The 18,140-nt window shown below is 57.9% G+C and overlaps 1 protein-coding gene across 1 annotated transcript in view; it reads left to right on the plus strand.

The window, feature by feature from the left end:
- Nucleotides 1-5,134, plus strand: part of ITGAM (integrin subunit alpha M) — a gene marked incomplete at its 5' end in the record, with an annotated part of 47,311 nt that extends 42,177 nt beyond the window's left edge. Inside the window, 9 exons of the mRNA XM_081090309.1 lie at nucleotides 141-220; nucleotides 996-1,079; nucleotides 1,438-1,513; nucleotides 2,278-2,385; nucleotides 2,562-2,645; nucleotides 2,771-2,884; nucleotides 2,964-3,065; nucleotides 3,308-3,418; nucleotides 4,079-5,134. Of these exons, the coding sequence (XP_080946435.1) occupies nucleotides 141-220; nucleotides 996-1,079; nucleotides 1,438-1,513; nucleotides 2,278-2,385; nucleotides 2,562-2,645; nucleotides 2,771-2,884; nucleotides 2,964-3,065; nucleotides 3,308-3,418; nucleotides 4,079-4,162 (843 nt within the window). The 3' untranslated portion in view covers nucleotides 4,163-5,134. The remainder of the gene's footprint in view (nucleotides 1-140; nucleotides 221-995; nucleotides 1,080-1,437; nucleotides 1,514-2,277; nucleotides 2,386-2,561; nucleotides 2,646-2,770; nucleotides 2,885-2,963; nucleotides 3,066-3,307; nucleotides 3,419-4,078) is intronic.
- Between the last annotated feature and the right edge of the window lie 13,006 nt (nucleotides 5,135-18,140).

Below are 18,140 nucleotides of genomic sequence, written 5' to 3' on the forward strand. Positions count from 1 at the left end.
GCACGTGGCCCCGCGGGCCGTAGTCTGAGGACCCCTGTGTTAGATGGATGCACCCCCTTGACTTATTCATGCTTCCATTAAGGAACACGTGGTTGTTTCTTCTCTCCTATTCTTGTTATCTCTCCTTTCTCCAACTCCAGGTCACCTTTAACATCACATTGGACGTGGACCCTGATGCTTCCCTTGGAGACAGACTGCTTCTCAAGGCCAACGTGACCAGGTACAGGCATCCTCTGCGTTAGATCACGCCCACTCCCCCCTCCCCCCCGCACTGGTTCTTGCTTCAGCTCATTCATTCAACAAACACTGAATGAACACCCACACCCACCATGTGCCAGGCGTTGGGCCCGGTGCTGGTGGGACAGGGATGGACGAGACACTGAGGCTGCCCTCACAGAGGTTATCACCTAGTGGCAAAGGTAGGCAGGAGCGCTGGCGATTACCACACACTGAAATGGGCTGTCCTGTGTTCTCGGGAGCTGGGTGTTCAGAGAGGAATCCCAGAGAAGATGTGTTGAGGCTGTGAGTTGGCCAAATAAAGGCATAAATTGGGGGGGGGGGGGCGTGAAGACAGAATGAAGGAAGAGCGTACGGAGGAAGAGCCGGAGACTGGAAAGATCGGACTGTGTGGGGGTGTGGCCCAGGCACATGACGTAGGGCTTAGGAGTGGCTGAGATGTTGGCATAACTGAGATAGTGTCATAAACTGGCTGATGGGTGCTATGGGCACATTTGCAGCGTGACCCGGGCGTGACAAGGTCACATTTGCCTGGTAGAAAGACCACCCCCAGGAGGGCTGGGGCTTGGGGTGGGAGCAGTTTCGAATTCAGTGAGAAGAAGGCAGCACACACATCTGGGCAGTAGGGGTGGGCCTGGGCGAGGTGGAGGCAGGGGGTGGAGAACAGTGGTGGGTGGGATGCAGAAAGGGCTAACTTGGTGGCTGGTTTGAGGTGGAGGGAGAGGAAGAGAGAGAAGAAAAGCTCTGTCTCCCTTCAGTGAGAACAACTTGCCGAGAACCAACCAAACGGAGTTCCAGCTGGCGCTGCCCGTGAAGTACACGGTCTACATGGTGGTCTCCAGGTGCCGTGCCCAGAGCTCCCCTCCCCCTGCGCACGGTCTGGACGGGCCAATGAGCACCTGTGTGTGTCAGTCTGCACGTGTATGCCCATGTGCTCTGAGGATGAACATGCATGTGTGTGTGTACATGGGTATTTGTATGCATGAGCATGTGTGTGTGCACGTGGGTGCCTGTGCATGTGCGTGCACATGTGTGTGAGGCCCAGTCACACACATCACCCCTTGCACTCCATCCTGCTCGCACCCTCTCAGGCCTGCATTACCCATGTGCCTGTTTACCCCTTACACACGTAGTCCGAGACTCCCCTTCCAGAACATTCCTGATGTTCTCTCACTGGCTCCTTCTTCTTTCTACCATCAGCCGTGAGGTGTCCACCAAATATCTCAACTTCACAGCTTCAAAGAAGACCAGCCATGTTATAAACCATCAGTATCAGGTTGGGAGCCGAGAGGCCGGGCCGGGGTGCAGAATGGTGATGGGAAGCGTGCGTCGGGGGCCTGCTGTGTGCCAGGCTCTGTCTGCGCTCGCTGTCACTCTACACACATGCATGTGCGCACTGTCATTCCTCGGTCTCCGCGGGACGTTAGTTGCAGGATCCCCCCTTTGCCCAAATCCGCGATGCTCACGTCCCTTAGATAAATGGTGTCGTAGTTGCCTATAACCCACGCACATCCTGGGTCACTGAGGTCCCGGAGCAGTGTAAATGCTGTGTAAACAGCTGTTGTGCTGTATTGCTTAGGGAATGATGACAAGAAGTCGGCACGCGTTAGGCAACCGCCGCAGGCCTAGCTGCATAGCTCACATCAGCAACAACATAACATTTCCTTCGGGATATTGTCCTTCTGTGCTTTCACCACGACGCCCAACCCGTGGGTGCTGAGGGGCGGCTGTACACACACGTACACGATTCACTCATTTTACCTCCATAATGACTGCGACGGAGGCACCGCCCCGTTTACAGGTTGAGACACAGCTCAGCGAGGCTGATGACACGCCCGCGGCCTCACCACAGTGAGGATGAGCCGCTGCCTGGCACCAGCCCCGCTGGCCGTGAGCAGGTGTTTAAGGCCACACTGGCCGGCCTCCCAGAAAGCAGGTGGCGGGCGCTTGGTCACCAGGTGTCCCGGGCGGGTGGGGGCTGGGTGCAGTGACAGCCAGGCCAGCGCCCTCATACCCCGCCCCTGCCCCCGCCGCTTGCAGTTCAGCAACCTGGGGCAGAGGAGCCCCCCCATCAGTGTGGTCCTCTGGGTCCCCATCCGGCTGAACCAGGTGACCGTGTGGGGCGACCCAGACGTCGTCTTCTCCCCGGTAAGCTGTGGGCCCCGCTCCTCCCTCCACAGCCCTGGTCTTTCCTAAAATCTCCGTTTCCTCTGCTGGGTTTGGAGCCATTTCTGACCGTCTCTTGGGCCTAGGACATCTCCCCCTCCTTCGGGGTGCACCCAGGAGCCCTCACGTCTCCCTTCACAGCACCCCTCTTTCCTCAGAACCTGAACAGGACATGCCAGCAGGAGGAGAGGGTGCCCCCTCGCTCCAACTTCCTGGCTGAGCTGAGCAAGGCTCCTGTGCTGGTAAGAATGGGGCAACCCCAGCTTCGGGCCACGCAGACTCAGCACTGCCCCTGGTTGGTGCCCGGGGTGGCCCGGGGTGAGTGCTCTGCACCAGCTTCCCTAGTCCCCTCCTCCACCCTCCCCAGAGCTGCTCCGTGGCTGTGTGCCTGAGGATCCAGTGCGACATCCGGTCCTTCGGCAGCCAGGAGGAGTTCGGCGTCACCCTCACCAGCAACCTCTCCTTTGACTGGTACATCAAGGTACGCGGGGCCCGAGGCTCAGCGGGTGTGGACACGATGCTGCCCAGGCCGGCGCCCAGCTCTGCCTGTCTCTCCCCAGACTCCGCACAACCACCTGCAGGTGGCGAGCGCAGCGGAGATCCTGTTTGATGCCCGGAGGTTTGCCCTGCCCTCAGGACAGGAGGCGCTGGTGCGGGCCCAGGTAACGAACTGTCCGGGCCCAGAGGGGCTCCTGGGAGGGGGAGGGGAGTCTGGATTGTGGGGCTGTCTGGGTAAAGAGAGGGAGACTGAGAGAGGTGGGGAGGAGCGGGAGTGAGGGCTGGGGCGGGGGCACGGGGAGGGGTTAGTCATTAGGCCCAGGGTGCAAGGTCTGGCTGGGGGACCTCCAGAAACCCAGAGCCTGTCTCCCCTGGCGCGCCCCTCCCTTCCCCTTCCCTGCCCCAGACAGAGACCAAGGTGGAGCCATATGAGGTGTACAACCCGGTCCCGCTCATCGTGGGCAGCTCCGTGGGGGGGCTGGTCCTCCTCGCCCTCATCACAGCCGCTCTCTACAAGGTACCCCCTGGGCGCCCTCTGCCTGCCCCTCCCGCCCCCTCTCTGCTTCCTTTCGGGCTTGGCTGCCGCAGTGCAGCCGCTGGGCGACCTTCGGCAAGTCCCAGGCCTCAGCTTCTTCAGCTGTAAAATGGGAACACAGATGCCCATTTGGTGAAGGTAACTGAGTTAATGCGTGCAGAGCACTTAGAGTGCCCGGAACAGAGTGGCCACTGTATCAGGAGCAGCTCTCCTCCTTCTTTAGTATTTTCTTTTCTTTCTTTCCTGCCCCCAATGTTTTTAAAAATAGATATTTTTATTGATTTCAGTGAGGAAGGGAGAGGGAAAGAGAAATAGAAACATCAGTGATGAGAGAGAAGCATGGGCTGGCTGCCTCCTGTACGCCCCCTACTGGGGATCGAGCCGCAACCCCGGCATGTGCCTTTGACTGGAATGGAACCTGGGACCCTTCCGTCCGCAGGCCGACGCTCTAGCTCTAGCCACGGAGCCACACCAGCTAAGGCCCTGCCCCGATAGTGATGCCATCTTCTCCCTGCCCCCCTTTTCCCAGGTCCCTTCTATACTCTGACACACGATTCGTTGCATCTCTTGGTCCTTCTGTCTCCACTCGGGTCTGCACGGCCCTGGTCTCAGCGCCTTGACTCCCTTGTCCCTGCCCCACAGCTCGGCTTCTTCAAGCGGCAGTACAAGGACATGATGAGCGACGCCGCTCCGGAAGCCGCTCCTGAAGCTGCCCCACCCCAGTAGCTGCTCCTGCCCGCTGCGTGGCGTCTCCTGCAGCCAGCAGGACTCTGGCTAGACCAACGCACAGGCGGCTACACAGGCACGTCTGTCCATCTGTCTGTCCGTCCAGAGACTGGTGCTGATGTCTCACTCAGAAAAGACCTGCCTGGGTTTCCATCCTATTCTTGTTTGCGTGTGAGTGTGTGTGCGAGTGTGTGGGTTGTGTGTCTCGGATGTATGTCTCTTGCATGCGGGCCAGAAGCTTTGGCAAACCCTCGGCCACAGGGAATGCTCGAACCGCTCGTGTATGGGTGAAGGCACCGCTCAGCCTTCCTCCAGGACAGTGATGGCAGCTCCGGGAGGACCTGAAGGGGAAGCAACAGACGCCGTCCCTGCGGAAGGAAGTGAGGCCTCCTCCGCGGGCGAGCGCGCACCTGCAGAAGCCGGGACAGCCACAGCCCAGGCCGCCGGGGAGCCATGCTAAGGCCCGGACCTGGTCAGCCACAGCGTCCTGCCAAACCCACGCCACACCAGAGCTAAAAGCGTCCAGTAGGCAATGACACACCTCCCTTTACCTATCAGTTATTTACTATTTTAATGTTACTTTTATTCTTTGAATTGATCAACCTGTTCAGAGTATAAGTCAAAAGTCTCCCTTCCAGCCTCATTGCCCCAGCCATTTAAGTCACTTCTGAAGGGCAGTCAAATCGATGTGTTTTCGGGTCCCCTTCCCAAAGACTATGCACACACACACACACACACACACACACACACACGCACGCTTCTCACACAAATGACAGCACAGGTTATTTATCCTCTTCTGCATCATGCTTTTTTCATCATATAGCTCAGACATTGTTTCATATAAGACATTAAGTACTTAGTTCATTGTGTCATGAGTCATAATGCATTTAACCAGCCTCCTTTTGATATATTGGTCCAATCTCTTGTGATTAAAACGATGGTGAATTAATAAATTGAATATATGTCATTCTTGCATATGTGTAAAGATAATTTAAAGGATATATTCCCAGAAGTTTGCATTCTCCCAAAAGCAAACCCAAGATAAGAATTTCAGTGAAAGAACTGTGTTTAACAGCGGTATCAGGAAATACCAACAGAGAATAGAAGTCCCATAACCGAGGACTCGCAGAAGAAGCCACACTGAGATCGGTAGGAAGGGCAGAGACACAGAAAGGACTGGCCCTGCTTCCACGAGTGGCAGCCGGGATCCCAGAGTGATAGCTCAGCTGCAGAGGTTCCCCCTGGGGGGCATGGGGTCTCACCCCAGCCAGGCTCCCCAGCCCAGAACAGCAGCGCCAGGTACCCTCAGGCACAGGGATTCATTCATGACATCTGGCTGTGAACATCGGCAGGGATTCTGTCTGCCAGGGAGAGATGGGAGTCTGCTAGAGACACGGTGCCCTCTTAAAGGGCCAATGCACAAAATCTCATTTGCAGCCCCCCTCTCCCTCCCGCTCCCACGGGCCCTAGCAGTGGGAGGGCATAGCGGACTGGATTCATGTGAGGAGAGACTGGAGTCTGTGGCTCCGGGGAGAGAGAGCTGAAGGGACAACCGCTGGGAAGTCTGTGCTGAGTCCCTCTACTGCACCTCAGATACCATCTTTCTTGCTAGATTGTGAATTACTTAAGGGCAGAGATCATGACTGGAGCCTGTGTTTCCCTGTCATGGTGCCTAGATCAATACTCAAAGCCTTCCAGTCCAACCGGCTGTGCTGAGAGAGGCCCACGTTGCTGGAGACTCTGCCTTTATTTAAGGGGCCTCACTGTTCTGCGCCTTTACAGAGGGGTGAGTAGGGGCGAGGGAATTTGGGGAAACCCAGGCAGAATTCTCCTCCTGCGAGATTTTGCTAAGCTGGCGCCCGGGACCGCCTGGTGGCTCCTTTCCCGGGGACCGCCGGGCATTTGTCCAATTAAAACCCGGACGCACAGCAGTAACAGAGCCACTGGTCCCCTGCGGCCAATGCCTAACGCGTGGGGATCACACCCCAGCTGCAGGGACTCACCCCCGCGGTCAGGGCCGGCCATGGGTGGAGCTGGCTGGTGCTCCTGACTCGGGGAGAGGGCGACTTCCCGGGACCCGGGAAACTACTACCCACTGCAAATCAGAGACGCACAGAGGACGATTCAAAAACACAGAAGACAGCGCTGGCGGTTCCTTCCATCTCTGGGGCAAAGACAAACCAACAGAAAACACTTTTACACGCGCGGACAAACGCTGCTCAAGGGAAAAGCGATTCAGGCCGGGCAGGGCTGCGGGCTAGAGGCCTGGGCGCCGCGCCCGTGCGAAGGCTGTGCGCCAGGCCCACGCGGGGCGACCGGAGCTGGGCTGCGGCGCGCGGGGGCCGCACACCAAGGCCGCGGGGCCCACGCTGCGCCCGGCACCTCCCCTCCAGCAGAGCCCTTTCCTCCGACGCAGCGAACAGGAACGCGGTGGAGCTGCAGTGCGCAGCTGGGCCCGGCCTGGGGCAAGTGGCTTGGCCGCCCGCCCCCCTCTCCTCACATGCCAGGGTTGCGGGCTCAGTCCCCAGTAGGGGATATGCAGAAGGCAGCCGATCAATGATTCCCTCTCATCATTGATGTTTTTCTCTCTCTCCCTCTCCCTTCCTCTCTGAAATCAATAAAAATATATTTAAATTTTTTTTAAATGAAACTGCCCTGTGACCCAGCGATTCCACTTCCGGGAATATATGAGAAGAAACCTGAAATGCTAATTAGAAAGAACATATTCACCTCCACATGTGCCACGCCAGCACGGCCAAGGGCGAGCCTGAGTGGGGGCGGCTGAAAGGCTTAGAAAAGACAGACAAGAGAATGAAAGCCGGGTCTCGGTGGGACGCTGCCCACAAGCCATGTCTTTATTTTACAGCAGATGCCACGAGGCAAAGTAAGGGCGTGATCAAGATGTTTACAACATTCTCGTGGGTTTCAATCCTTCTCAACTACATGCACCTGAACTCTATCAAGCCTACATCACTCAGGCACGTGGGGCCATGTGTTTGGACCATAGGTTCAAGCTCACAACTACAGCTGTTGGCTATCATTGTGCTGGGAGGGCCCTGCCCTCCAAGCTGGGACTTGCACGTGGCAATGAGAGGACTGTGCCCTCTCATTAGTCCAAGGCTTGTACCTGTCCAAACACTGTAGCTGCTCCCCACATCCATGTTCGTAGCAGCGCTATGTACAATAGGCAAGATCTGGAAGCAGCCCAGTGCCCATCAGTAGATGAATGGACAAAAAGGCTGTGGTATATTTACGCAATGAAACACTAATCACCCATAAAAAGATGGAAATCTTACCTTTTGTGGCACCATGAATGGGCCTGGAGGGTATTATGCTCAGTGAAATAAGCCAGTTAGAGAAAGACAAGTACCATATGATTCCACTTATGCGTGAAACCCAATGAACAAAAAACACTAACAAAATAGAAACACACTCATAGATACAGAGAACAGATTGACAGCTGTCAGAGGAGAGGGGTTTAGTGGCTGGGTAAAAGGTGAAGGGATTAAGCAAAAACAAACCACCCAAAATCTGCACTAAAAACAACTCATAGACACAGACAACTGTATGGTGATGACCAGAGGGAAAAGGTGGTGGGGGGAGGCAGAGGAAGGTAAGAGGGGATAGATGGTGATGGAAGGAGACTTGACTTGACTTGGGGTGGTGAACACACAGTACAATATACAGACGATGCATTATAGAATAGTACACGGAAACCTATATAATTTTATTAACCAATGTCACTTCAATAAATTCAATAAAAATAAAAGAAGAAATACCACTAAGGGAGGGATGTGGACTGGGAAGAGAAGGCAGCCAGTAAAGGTGGGTAATCAAACGAAGCACTGCTGTGAGCCCCTGGACCATAACCCCACTGGGAGCAGACCATGCACCTGTAGCAGGTCGACCGAGGAGAGAGGGACGGGAGTGTGCAAACACAATTCCACACCGTCATTGGCAGAGAGCTGCTCTAGGGAGGGGGTGGGCGTGCCCTCCCTGGGGCCCCTGGCCTGCCTTGAGTGTGGGCAGAGTGGGTTCTGGGGCCAAAGAGAGGGATGCAGGGTGCTCCAGGGGGAAGTCCGACAGGAGGACAGCCCCAGGCAAGGCCCCGGGGATCCAGGCGGCGCACCAGCAGCACCTGCTACCAAGGGTGCTTCAGGTTAAGTTGGGATAACTGCTTCCAGGTAACCCTCCCTCCTCCGGGAGCACCCCGGTGCCCACACCCGTGTTTGTGCCGGTGCAGTGACCGTGACTCTGGCCTGGGCATGCGCCCTGTTTGGTTCTCACACCAGTGATGTTGAGTGGCCTCCACTGGCTATTTAGTAGCATTTGAATTTCACTTGCGAGCTGATGGAGGCTGAGTGGTCATACCAATTGCCTGAGGGCACGCAGGGAAAGGGGCCTGGAGCTGGGATTCGAACCCGGCTCTGTCTCTTTTCCCTCTTACTGTCCTGATGGCCTTGGAGGAATGGCCCGTTCCGCCCGCAGCAGGCACGAGGGAGGCGTGGGAGAGAGGCTGTCATTTAGCCGGTTCAGTGAAATACAGGAAAACCATGGCTTAAATGAACGTCAGTTCCAGTTGGGATCGGAAGCAGGAATGGCGAATTCTGCCCAGAGCGGGGAGGGACCCCTGGCTCAAGTCAGAGGGCAGCACAGCGAGGCCAGGGCGTGGGCAGGACTCCCTAAGCCAGAGTGAGGGGTTTCTGTTGTATTCAAAGCACTGGATGTCACTAGAGGGTGACGACTGATTGCAGGGCCCTGCGTACACTTGGCTGTGCCACACGCGTTGCCTTTCCATGGCTCTACACCATTTCTTCTCCTGACTGTAAACTCCAGAACATTTTTCTTTTCTCTAAGGTGAAAGCTGAAAGGGCTCGGTATCTCCAGCAGCCTCACTGACCGGAGAGGAGAAGGCTTCTGGGTGCACAGCCCGGGTCCCGGTGGGCAGCCGAGGGCTGCGGCTCAGAGCCCACAGGGGCACCTTTGCATTGGAAGCTGTGCCGAGTGCAGCCAGACCGGAGCTTTACAGGGCGTTAGAAAGGAAACCCTTTTAGTGACAGATGACCCGAGATGGCCACACGGGCACTAACAAGCCCGCAAATCGCTGCTGATGAGCAGCCAAGCCCAGGACAAGCGGCCCTGGGTTTTATCTTCGGGGGTTTCTTGCTTCAGAAAGAATAAATCCCTTCAGTGTCCAGTCTCTTTTTCTTACTTAAAATAGGGTTCTCATCCCGGCCACTGCGGCAGATTGTTACAGCTGTGACCCCAGGGAATCCCGCTTCCCTACACCCGCCCCTTTGCCAGGTGACATTGCGACCCCTCCCATCCGGCGGCGGGGGGCCTGTCTCCCTGCCTGGAACGTGGCTGCGCTCCTGGCTGCCTTGACCCGTAGGATGCAGGTGGAGGGGCGACCTGAAGCCCAGACCCCCAAAAGCACTGCGGCCGCTCACAACCCTGAGCTGACATGGGGAGCCCGTCCAGCCCCGCCAAGTCCCACCTTTCTCATCTCTCGGCACGCGCCCCTGAAATTCTGTGGCACCCCCAAAATACATTCTTTGCCATGTGACAAAAAATAGGTATACCTCTGATTCATTCACACCGGATGGATGGCTATGGTCGTGTTGGCTCTTGTCACTTTTTTCATTTGACAATCCGAGGGAAGAGGAGTCAGGTAGCACCTGTTTCCAGCATCCTTGCTGCACACCTTTTGGAAATCGCTGATCTAGCCCACTGGTGACCTTGCGGTCACAGGGCAACGGCGGAGGCTCCCTGCTGGCCGCAAGCACAGCTTCAGGAATGAGGTCCTGGTGGCTGTTCCAGCCCAGGCCAACCCAGCAGGAGAACTGCCCAGGTTGTCACCTCACAGAACTGTGAGAAATAGAAATGGTCTCAATCCGCGGTGTTTGGAGTGATTTGCTGTGCTGCAATGGATAACTCGCACAGCCTCCCAGTGAGAGAGGACATTTCCCAGCTTCCCTTGCAGCTAGGGATGGCCAGGTGGCTGGGCTCCGGGCCTAGGAGGTGGGCAGGGTTGGTGAACAACTTCTGGGTCGGGTCCTTTTGTGCTAGGGGCAGGGGCCTGACAAAAAAGAATTACTGAGTAGACTGAGGGACAGGGACCATGGGAAAGAAAAATGGCTAATTACCTCACCAGAAAAACAATGTGTTATGATTGAACCCAGGCAGATGTGACCCTGCTCGTAAATTTTATGTAAACTTTTTACCCTGCCAGTACCAGGAACAGCTAAGGAACCGCTTTGCAGTTTTTTTTCTTTTTTAAAAAATATACTTTGTAGTGTTGCAGATAAAAGGTCTTGCTGTACTCTTGGTCTGCACTGCAAGCTGTGGGCTCTTATGGGAAGGACACGGCTAGCAGTCAGCTGGTCAGCTTAATAAAGGCTCTTAAAATTTAAATTCTGAGTCGGTGGTCTATCTCGCTGAGCTAACCCATAACACTTTGAGAGAAGGAGTGTCCTCTTCTCCTTGCCCTCTTGGCAGCAGCTGGAGCACCAACGCCACGGGCAGCACTGCGGACCCTGCAGCCAGGCGAGGGCAAGCCCAGGAATGCCCGCCCGAGAGACAGAGGAGATGGAGGAGCAGCTGCCCCTCCCGAGAGCCGCTCCGCATTCACAGCCACGTCGGGGACAGGAGTGAGCGCTGATCTCGGCTCAGAGGTTGGTGCTCCAATCCCCTGGTCCAGCAGCTGCCCCTGCACTGTAGCTAATCCGCTACCTCCCGAACGTTCTGTTTCCCACTTGGTTCAAGAAGCTCAACCCGTGGCAAAGCCTGGAGGCTTCTTGATGGTCTTGCTACCCCAAGTCCTAGCATTTCAGTCTCCCCCTCTTATCACGGCCCTCGATCTGGCTGGCACCGGAATGGAGGGGCCAGGAGTGTCCCCCTTCATCCATCCTGGGGGCGGTCACAGGCTTCAGTTATGTTCTCCATCAGCAAGACCTTCCTGGTGTCCCACTTGGCCCAGTCTTCAAGGATTTGTCCTCAGCCTCTGAGAGCACGAGGGGAGGGTCCTACTCCTCCCCCCTCCCTCCTGAGAGATGACCCAGAGGGTGTGTCCTCAGGGCGCGGCTCCCCTTCCCCAGGGAAAGCTCAGGCTTCGGGCTATTTTTTGGAAACCTTAGTTGTTAACCCCCTACCGTTTAGAAAAGAGATCCCACACCAGCGACCTCTGAGCCAGCTTCAGCCTGCAGGCCTTACTGGTTTCGTTGATCTGATTTTGATTCGTTGCTGACATTGTAACATGGAGAGAGTTCTGAGAGAAATCCGGATTGATGGTGTCTCTTGAAAAAATGGGAGCGTGTGGCAGCGTGAGGCTCGGCTGGAGAGACACCAGGCAGGGCGTGGCTCTCCGGTTCACCCCCCAGCACCTGCCTGGGAGCCAGCGCCGTCCTGTGGAAGGTGACCGCCGAGGCCCTGGTCCATCTGGCCCTGCTACCGCTCCTCTTCACTTCCACTCCTGTCCCTCCCTCTCACCCTCGGCTTTCCCCATATTAAGGGGAACTAATCAGGGCCCTTTGAAAGCAAAAGGAAGCGTGATTGGTAATCAGAGTGGATTGTCAGGCCTGAACACGGCTTGTTGGGGACAGATGGAACGTATCTCTGGTCCCTACATTCCTCTCGCTTCCCAGCCTTTGCCCACGCTGTTCCCTCCGCCCAGAACTGCCTCTCCTCCTGCACCTGGATCCTGTCTCAGCTGGGGGTCGCCACCTCCTGACTCCAGCGAGGAGGAGCTCCAGGTGCCGCCCCAGTAACCTGTATTTCCGCCCCCTGCGACTGTCCATGCCTGCAGGGCAGAAACCCTAGGGCAGCATCTGCCACACAGAACAAAGCAACAGCTGAATATATGTGTTGAGTCAATGAATGAATGAATGAATGAATGGGTGGGTAGCTTCCTGTTCTCTACCAGAAGACAGGGCTCTCAAACATGTTTCCTTACAGCCCAACACCTTTCTTCTGGGCCATAGAGTATCTGACTGCATGTGCCTGCCTCACATGTTCTAAATCCCGAGGGACTGAACCTGCACCAGTGTGATGGGCAGACCACGCGTGAAAAAGGAAGTGCCTCTCTGGCTGGTGTGGCTCCGTTGGTTGGGTGTTGTTCTGTGCACCGAAGGGGTGTCGGTTCGATTCCCAGCCAGGGCACATGCCCAGGCTGTGGGCTCGATCCCCAGTAGGGGGCGTGCAGGAGGCAGCTGCTCCAGGTTTCCCGCTCACCTGGAAGCTTCCCCATCCTCTGCCTGCCTTCGAGGCTGACTCCTGCTGGAGCAAGCGCTGGGGCAGCAGCCTTGGCCTGGTCTCCTGGGGCGGGCCTCGCGCATGTTCACACTCTCTGATTCGGCCACTGGGAGAGAATTGTATATACAGGGCTACATTCGTTCCATTTTCTCTGCCGGCATTCTCAATTTGGCACAGACCTGGAAGAACAACTGCTGAAATCGGTCCCCCTTTCTGCCTCCTCCCCCTGCTGCCTGTGAATTACAGTTCTGGGCCCCTTGGCAGGCTGGGCTGAGTAAATACGAATTGAATGCATTGGCTGCCAGGCCCTGCCAGATATGCAGTTGCCTGTGGAGGAGAATCCTGCTACCAAGCCAGGGCTAAGCTATAGAAGTTGAGCAGGAGGGCCCAGCCTTGCTCCTCCTCTCCGGATCCCTCCTTCGCTTAATTCCCACTGGCATCCCTCGCCCAGCCCTCCGTGCACAGCCCCTGCCTGGCCCACGTTCCCCGAGACTCTCAGTGTCTGCTCTGAGCCCCACTCCACCTTCCTAGGACCCCTTGCCCCCTGCACCCCCCAGAAGAGATTAAGATGCAGCCAGATAGTCACTAGATGCGGTCTGTGCCCTCCCAGCTCCCGCTACTGGAGTAGCCCCATCTGCATTGTGGTGGCCATTGACGGCTCACAACGGCCCCCTTTTCTGGAGAATCATCCGTGCTGAACAGGAGCAGCTCTATCCCGGGGTGTGTGTGTGTGGTGGGGGGGAGTGGCCAGTGGTCAGTGACTGACCAACACAGCAAGTACTCCACCGGCCCCTGCCTCGAGGTGAGGTGGGACCCATTCCGTGTGTGGCTCCTGCTCCAGAGCTGCCCCTGGGCCGAGGCGGGAGCCCTCCCTCCCCATCTCAGTATCACTTCCCTTCTTCCCTGCTCCGTCCCGCGTCCCCATCCCCTTGTCCTCACAGCCTCCTTCAACACACTGCCAGCACCCGCCCCCAGCCTAGACAGCCAGACTAAGGCGACTGCATCCTAAGGAACTCTGGCCGTGGCCGCATTTGTTTTCCTTATAACCCTAACGCCGCCTGACACCGCGCCGCAGTGATGCGGTGCCTGTCCTGGCTGTGACGCTTGGCTGGAGTGCGTAGGTACTGGTGGCTGCCTGCTAGCGAACGAGTGAGCCAAGTCCCTCTTGCAGCAGCAGCAAGGCACCGCCTTTGCGTTTACAGACTTTCTTAAGGGCCCCGGCAGCACAATCTTGTACAGACTTGGAAAGGGGAAGTGGGTGTCTGTGTGGCAGGAGAGGGGTGCCCTGCCGGGGAGTGTAGCAGCCCCTGGTCAGCAAGGCCACGGCGGCAGCTTTCAGATTCTCCCAGGTGGCTCAAACCCAGGCTGCCTACCTCAGCTCACTGCGCGCCCGGGAGGGCAGCTTTGGGGGATGAAAAGGGCCCTGGTAACCCTTATGCTGGGGCCACACTGGTAAACCAGACCCACGGTTACCCTGTGTTTAAGGCACCATCAAGGTGGAGGGAACCATTTTTTTGAAAATGATACAATATTTGACATTGCCAGAGAAATAGTCAAAATAGTCACGGGAAGGAAAACGAGATGTTTGGGGCCCTCGCGTGCACCTACTTTTCCATCTGGGATTGCTTTCCTTTCGACTTGCAGAGCGGGGTCGGCAGGAAGTGGCCACCTGGGAGCAAGGCGCCCTCCGCCTGCAGCCGCAGCTGCGGGCCTGCCCGGCTCAGACAGGGGGCAGCTGCCCTCGCTTTCAGTGCCCAGCCAGGGCTCACGGATCCCTCCGCCTGCCCAGGGAGGCGCGTGCGATTCTCATGTTGCAGGAGAGTTTGCCCACGACCAGTGAGGGTGCGTGGCCTTGCGCAAGGTCAGGTAGGCTCCGCGCGCGGGCTCCAGCCTGGGTCTGCCTGCTCAGCTCTGCGGCTGCACCGCAGGCTGGGCTGAGGCGTGGTGGGGCCTTCAGATGGGACACCCGGCAGGAGGTAAGGCCTGTCACCAACACGCAGACCCACGGCCCCAACCCTGCCCTCCTTGTTTCTCCCTCTTCCCTCTCTCTCCCCGAGGCCCAGTGACTTGTCTCTACTTCCCCTTCTCTCCCCTGCTTCTATTTCATAGCATTTACATACATATGAAGGGCTGTGTTGTCATTCTGGCTTCGTCACTGGCCAGCTGTGGGAGCTGGAGCAAGAACACCCTTTAGCTGGCTCAGGGGCTTGCTGACGTGCGCGTCTGAGCCCGCTGGGCCCCTTCCTCTCGCCTCACTCGCCACCCACATCCACCACGTCCACATTGGCTGGCTCCCTGACGTCCTCCACTTGACTTATTTTAAAACTTCCTGATCTGTGATTTGTGCAATGGCTCAGCAGGCCTCAGGGCGTCTGAGCTGACCGCTTGGTCCACTCGCTTCAAATCTGTGCAGCTCCCCTTCCACCCATCCGTCTACCTTCTCACTCACCCATCCACTGCCCTACCCATCCTTCCACCCTCCCACAGCCCACTCACCCATATACTTGTTCACACACAATCCTTTCTACGCTCCCATCGCACATCCATCCGCACGCCCAGCAGACATGTAGGACCTAGTCGTGTCTGCTCCAGGTCTAACGGCCATCCTCGGAGAGACAAGGACAAATGAGTATGAACTGCGGTGAGAGGATGTCACCTTCTATCCGTCACTGAGGAAGGCTGATGCTGACTCCCTCCCTCGCCCTCAGCTTTTAACAACTGCAGCAGCGCAGCAGCTGTGGGCAGAGGAAGGCGTAGGGTCATTAGCAGTCAACGCTTCCCTGCCTTGGAACCTGCCCCAGCTGGGCAACCTGAGGCACATGACTCAACCTGAGTGTCCGCTGGAGACAGAGAAGTGAGACAGATTGCATGCAGCAAGAGGAGGGCTCGGGCCCGGGGGTGGGTGTGGGTGGAAATGGACTAAGAAATCCCAGGGTTGCTGCATACAGATTTCTGTTTTCTTCTTCCATGGAAAAGAAACGCCCCAGGAGACAGACTCCGAATTCTTCAGTTCCACGTCGCTCTGGCACGTCAGACCTGAATTAAACCAGCTTCTGCTAGTTTCTTCACCACCACCCCCGCCTCCACCTCCACCTCCACCTCCAATATGTGGCAGATCAGGTGTGCCCCCCCTCCCCCGACGCCCCCACCCGCTGGAATGGGCAGAGGAATGCCAGCAGAGGGGAAGGCTGTCTGCTCTCCAAACTCACCCAGACCTTCTCTCGGCCTCTGACCTCTTGCCACGGGCTCAGCCGGGACAGAGCTGGGTGTGCCTGATCCCGCTCGGCTGAGGAGATGGGTAACTTGGGTTCTGCCCCTTCCTCGCTTATATCATCCCCCCTCAGCTGCCATCCTTTCTCTGGAAACGTCCGTCATGATGCACTGAAATGGGGCAATGAGGTTTAGACACTCAAGATCCTGGCTGGAGCCTCAGTGTCCTCATCTGTAAAATGGGCGGGTTGAATTAAGGATACACCCCATTCTACACTTTGACGGTCTATGTTATTCTTGGCAAAGGAGAGGTGTATTACCTTGGTTTTTCTCTGAAGCATCATGGGGATGAAGCACTATCGTCCAGTATTCTTGTCTTGTCCACGAATGTGGACCCCAAGCCCGAGGACAGGGAGCAATGAACGCCCAGGACTGAAGGCTCCTTCGAGGCGGAGGCCTCCCTGGTCCTCACCGGTCCCGTACGCCAGCCCTGAGTCTTGGGCTGCTGCTGCGTCACTCGTCTCTCATCATTTATTCTCCAGAGTCACAGCCACCTCTTCCTCCTCTTCCTGGGTTTTCTGCCATCGTTTTCCTCTTAGAATTTACCAGCTCCCCTCCCCCCTTCCTCTCAAATTGTCTTCATCTCTAAGGCCTTTCCCAGCCACCTGGTGTCTGAGGCCTTCAGGGCTGCTTTCCTCCGGGCGGTACCGCCGCCCACATTCTTTATGCCCAGGCCCCTGAACCCCCACTGCGCTGCATGGCAGGCCCCCCACCGCCTCTGTGGCCAGATCCGGCCGTCCTCATGTCTCACCTCGCTGATGCCCGGCGGCTGGTGACACTGCTCACATCCTCCCTGGGCCGCCCTGCCAGGATGCCCTTCCCGCTCCCGGCTGCTCCCCTTCACGGACTCCCTCCTTCTCAGCCTCCGCAGGCGCCCACCCTGCTGCCAACATCGGCATTTCCCCGGGACTCGCCCCGGCACAGCCTTCTTCCCCCCTTCGCACTCCCACCGGATCTCATCCAGCGCCTCTGCAGGTGGCTCCCGCACTCATCCCCCCTTCGCACTCCCACCGGGATCTCATCCAGCGCCTCTGCAGGTGGCTCCTGCACTCATCCCCCCTTCCCACTCCCACCGGATCTCATCCAGCGCCTCTGCAGGTGGCTCCCGCACTCATCCCCCCTTCCCACTCCCACCGGATCTCATCCAGCGCCTCTGCAGGTGGCTCCCGCACTCATCCCCCCTTCCCACTCCCACCGGAATCTCATCCAGCGCCTCTGCAGGTGGCTCCCGCACTCATCACCCCTTCGCACTCCCACCGGATCTCATCCAGCGCCTCTGCAGGTGGCTCCCGCACTCATCCCCCCTTCCCACTCCCACCGGATCTCATCCAGCGCCTCTGCAGGTGGCTCCCGCACTCATCCCCCCTTTCCACTCCCACCGGATCTCATCCAGCGCCTCTGCAGGTGGCTCCCGCACTCATCCCCCCTTCCCACTCCCACCGGATCTCATCCAGCGCCTCTGCAGGTGGCTCCCGCACTCATCCCCCCTTCCCACTCCCACCGGGATCTCATCCAGCGCCTCTGCAGGTGGCTCCCGCACTCATCCCCCCTTCGCACTCCCACCGGATCTCATCCAGCGCCTCTGCAGGTGGCTCCCGCACTCATCCCCCCTTCCCACTCCCACCGGATCTCATCCAGCGCCTCTGCAGGTGGCTCCCGCACTCATCCCCCCTTCCCACTCCCACCGGGATCTCATCCAGCGCCTCTGCAGGTGGCTCCCGCACTCATCCCCCCTTCGCACTCCCACCGGATCTCATCCAGCGCCTCTGCAGGTGGCTCCCGCACTCATCCCCCCTTCCCACTCCCACCGGGATCTCATCCAGCGCCTCTGCAGGTGGCTCCCGCACTCATCCCCCCTTCGCACTCCCACCGGATCTCATCCAGCGCCTCTGCAGGTGGCTCCCGCACTCATCCCCCCTTCCCACTCCCACCGGATCTCATCCAGCGCCTCTGCAGGTGGCTCCCGCACTCATCCCCCCTTTCCACTCCCACCGGATCTCATCCAGCGCCTCTGCAGGTGGCTCCCGCACTCATCCCCCCTTCCCACTCCCACCGGATCTCATCCAGCGCCTCTGCAGGTGGCTCCCGCACTCATCCCCCCTTCCCACTCCCACCGGGATCTCATCCAGCGCCTCTGCAGGTGGCTCCCGCACTCATCCCCCCTTCCCACTCCCACCGGGATCTCATCCAGCGCCTCTGCAGGTGGCTCCCGCACTCATCCCCCCTTCGCACTCCCACCGGATCTCATCCAGCGCCTCTGCAGGTGGCTCCCGCACTCATCCCCCCTTCCCACTCCCACCGGATCTCATCCAGCGCCTCTGCAGGTGGCTCCCGCACTCATCCCCCCTTCCCACTCCCACCGGATCTCATCCAGCGACTCTGCAGGTGGCTCCCGCACTCATCCCCCCTTCGCACTCCCACCGGGATCTCATCCAGCGCCTCTGCAGGTGGCTCCCGC

Source organism: Myotis nattereri (genome assembly GCF_964212035.1).
Source record: "Myotis nattereri genome assembly, chromosome: 4".
In the NCBI taxonomy this organism is placed as follows: domain Eukaryota; kingdom Metazoa; phylum Chordata; class Mammalia; order Chiroptera; family Vespertilionidae; genus Myotis; species Myotis nattereri.